General features: G+C 36.1%; 1 protein-coding gene across 1 annotated transcript; it reads right to left on the bottom strand.

Annotated features, from left to right (window-relative positions):
• Positions 1–1420: 1420 nt before the first annotated feature.
• On the bottom strand, positions 1421–3535 carry LOC108466654 (zinc finger protein CONSTANS-LIKE 16). Its single transcript, XM_017767035.2, has 2 exons — positions 2244–3535; positions 1421–2086 (listed from the first exon to the last, which is right to left on the bottom strand). Exons 1-2 carry the CDS (start codon positions 3240–3242, stop codon positions 1826–1828), a joined length of 1260 nt encoding a protein of 419 aa, XP_017622524.1. The 5' UTR covers positions 3243–3535; the 3' UTR covers positions 1421–1825.
• Between the last annotated feature and the right edge of the window lie 272 nt (positions 3536–3807).

Raw genomic sequence — 3807 nt, 5'->3', positions numbered from 1 at the left:
ACTGCCATGTGCTACACACGGTCACCCCATACAGCCGTGTGTCTTATGATTTTTAAGTGCAAGATTTTCCACATGGCATCAGTTAGTTACACCATATGACCCTATTTTTGAATTGTACATAGTCTAGGCACACGAGCATGTGGGGCCGCACGAGTTTGTTACATGGCCTGGTCACACGGCCGTGTGACCCCCTATTTATACACTTTTTGCTCAAAATTTCGTAGAATTTCAATTTAATCATGAATTTATCCTGGTTTGTTTTAAATACTTCGTAAGCTCGAGTTAGGTCCAAAATTGATTGAAATGCATGGAAATGATTTAACCTGAATTTTTTGTTGTTGAATTTGACTGAAATTATGAATAATGTCTAAAGATTATTGTCGTAATGCCTTATAGCTCGGGCCGGGCAACTGAATCGGGTATAGAGTGTTACATAATTTATTTCAGAGAACTAAAATTCAAACAATGACATGCAATGATGATATTGTCTTTTGGTATTAATTATTAGTTTACTTTATATAATCTACAATATTTTATTTTGCATCTTGTTTTTTCGTGTACAGATTCTTGAAAATGATTTTAATGAAACCCTATAATTTTATAGTCTAACGTGAGAGCTTCACTTTGCAATAGTATATTTTTTATTTGAGTTAATTGCACCAAACATCTCCAAACTATCACCTTCATTTTAAATTGGTTCCTAAACTTCAATTCATTCTAATTACATCCCTAAACTATCGAGGTTATATTAATTCGAATCATTGATTTATTGTTAAACGATATGTTAGACCTTTTGTGACATAATTTAAAATGAAAATTTTAATAAAATGAATATTGTAAAATAGATGTTTCAAAATCTTAGTTTGAAGGTTTCAAGCTTTTACGTAAGCTTTATCATTCACTCTTTTTTTCAAATTTATTTTATTTGTAGTTTGTACTTTTAAAAGTTATGTGATAAGGTTGTATTTATTTAAATTTTTTAAAATTTAACTATATAAGATTTGATGTGTCATTTAATGGTTTTAGTAACAAAAGAATTGATATAACATCAATAGTTTATGATGTAATTAAAATATTTTGAAGTTCGAAATAATTAGATCAAGGTTTATAGTTTATGGATGTTTGATGCAACCACATTTTTTTTTTCATTTCTTTATCCTTTATTTGAAAGCTACAAAACGTGCATGTGAGGAAGAAGATTAGTTTTATATAAATTTAAGCATAAAAATTATTTTCTAAAAACAATTTACTTTTTTTTTAAATAATCAATTAAAAATTATTTTATGTTGACAAAACCTTTTTCCATGAAACAAATATAAAAAATATATATATTTTTCACAAACCCACTTCAAATTTTTAATTCACAGGTTTTAAGGAAATATAAAAGTTATTCATCTAATTCATTCACGAAGATGAAGAGTGAAATAACAATATATTCAATCTTATACAGTAGAACTGTCAAATATTTTACAGAAAATGAAAAGTGTGTGGATACCACAAGTCAATATTAAACTACTACACCTACAAGATTGATCTGTGAAATTAATATAAACGAGTGCCCTAAGTAATCTGTAGAAGTGAAACAAAACTCTTCGTTTATCCAAAGAGATGGAAAAAGGCCACAAACTTCATATTCGATTAATTAGCGTCGTAGCTTGAGCTTCAACCGTTGGTTAGGAAGACATTAGTAGTATAGTTCCAACTAGAACTACCTAAGGATATTTATTAATTTAAGGGTTTAGCCTATGTTGTGTATGTATTGCCTCAGCAACTCCTCCTGCCAGTTCTTTGCAAAGAAACAACAGTAAGATTTGGCAGTTACTAATTAGTTGGTATAAGGAAAAGCAGTTCCCAGTCCCACAAAGGAGGTCCTCTTAACGAACCTGCCTTTCATTCTAGGCCTTTTCTCCGCATTTAACTTCCTGACTTCATACCTTATCTTCTTCGAAAACAGTCTTGTCCTTCGCTTCTCTCTGTACCTTGATACCCTTGCTTCTCTTTCTCCATCTGTGTTGTTTGCTCTTGCCTGCCTATTTATTCCTCCTATGCCTCCATTCTGGTGATGCTCATCTTTAGGATATGAACCCTAAAGTGCCAAGGATTGCAAATACTTAATTAAGCACATATAATCAACTACTGCATGGATTGAAATTGGAAACTTTATGATCACAACGTTTAAATATTGGCCAAGTATCAATTAGAACTATGAATTGTGCTAGTGCAAGTATATATATATACAGTACCATGAAGTCATCCGGGTTGAGTTCTGGACGGGTTCCTCTTGTCCAAGGAGAGCCTTGGCTGGCCCAAGCAGTGATCACTGATTCATAGTTCAGCCTCAGCAACTTGTTCCTCTGCGTCTTCGCCACTGGAATCTCCTGCTCTTCCTCCTCAGTAATAGTGGGAGAGTCGTAATCAAAACTCCAGTTTAAGGATGCTCTAGTCACCTCAAAAGCAGATTCACAGAAACAAGCTGTTATACCTTCCACTTCTTCTCCCTCTTCAACTTTCATTCTTTTGCGTTCATGACATAGCTCGCTTCCATTTTCATCTGTGCAGACTAACGATTCAAAATTTTTGATATCACGAGAATCCTCATCAAGTCTAACTCCTAGCAAGCTCTCAACATCGGCTGCAAACTTGGCAAGATCCAAATCTGACGGTAAAAAGCCATGCAAACCGTCATCCAACTCACATGTTCTTTCATGTTCATAACCATCAACAACTAAATTCCCATCTTCATTTGGCATGGCAACTTCATCACAATCACTTGTTACCATATTAAATAATTCTTCAGAAAAAGGGTCGAATACTGGGACTCTGCAAAGCAGCTGCTCTTCGTTTTCATCAACTGACCCTTCTTCACTACCAACCTCAGGAACAAGAGGATCAATAGGATTCAAAGCCAATACGGTCCCCTCACCTTTTTGTTGCCCCAACATGGGCTTGTTTTGCCTTGGTGTTCTTGCCTTTCGAGTGAAACCTTGGTGCCATGCCGGTGGAGCATCTTGATCAATAGTACCGTGCATCGAAGCATTGAACTTAGAGGATGCAGTTTGAAGACTAACCCTTTCATGCCTGCTGGCTAACTGATTAGCAGAGTGGACTGATGTGTCACAACCTTGACAAAGAAAGGCATCATCAGCCGCACAATACCAACGTGCACGCTTCTGCAAACAACCATCACAGGCTCTAGCCGTCTTGCCTCCCATGACATTCGCTGCTTTCTTGTCAGTGATCATTGGATTGAATAGACAGAAATAATTAGTAGAAGTATAAAGCCGTTAACAACGATCGAACAGGCTTAAACTGAAGTTAGAATTAATTAGCTCTACTCAACAAAAGAAAGAAACAAGCTGAGAAAGCAAAGTGACTTTACAAAGGAATAAGGGGTTAATTGCATCTATTTATTTTGAGGAGCCCATTGTTCAATAATTGGGGGTTGAGGTTGAGAGGTAAGTTGTTAAATGTAACCGACCCTGAAACCTTTTGAGTTTTGTGCTGCAGAGTTGAGGGGAGTATGTAGCTGTCCATGCGCTTTTCGGTGGCTTGCCAAGTTTCAAACTTACACTTCTGCTTTTTTGGGACCCAGAAATTGGGGATTATCTCAGTGTTTATTGGCTGAAATTTTCAAGTCCATCCTAATTCCTGAATTCCCATTGGTTAATCGTGGAACCGAAGGATTCCCTGTGGTCCTACCAGGAGAGGAGAGAATGCCGTTTTCTGGTTTCTGTCTGAATTCTGAAATCTCGATTAAGACTGTATTTGAAGGGAGCGGTCCCCTCCTGACGTGTGGAGGTTGCTTTC

Source organism: Gossypium arboreum, chromosome 8 (genome assembly GCF_025698485.1).
Source record: "Gossypium arboreum isolate Shixiya-1 chromosome 8, ASM2569848v2, whole genome shotgun sequence".
Lineage (NCBI taxonomy): Eukaryota > Viridiplantae > Streptophyta > Magnoliopsida > Malvales > Malvaceae > Gossypium > Gossypium arboreum.
The sequence above is the reverse complement of the archived record's forward strand: the minus strand, read 5'-3'. Positions and strand labels throughout refer to the sequence as shown.

What these genes read in the sequence shown, in the direction of transcription:
- LOC108466654 (XM_017767035.2), bottom strand. Translation starts at nt 3,242, where the DNA reads ATGATCACTGACAAGAAAGCAGCGAATGTCATGGGAGGCAAGACGGCT. An exon ending in TCAACCCGGATGACTTCATG is followed by an intron (nt 2,087 to 2,243) that starts GTACTGTATATA and finishes TTGGCACTTTAG; the next exon opens with GGTTCATATCCTAAAGATGA.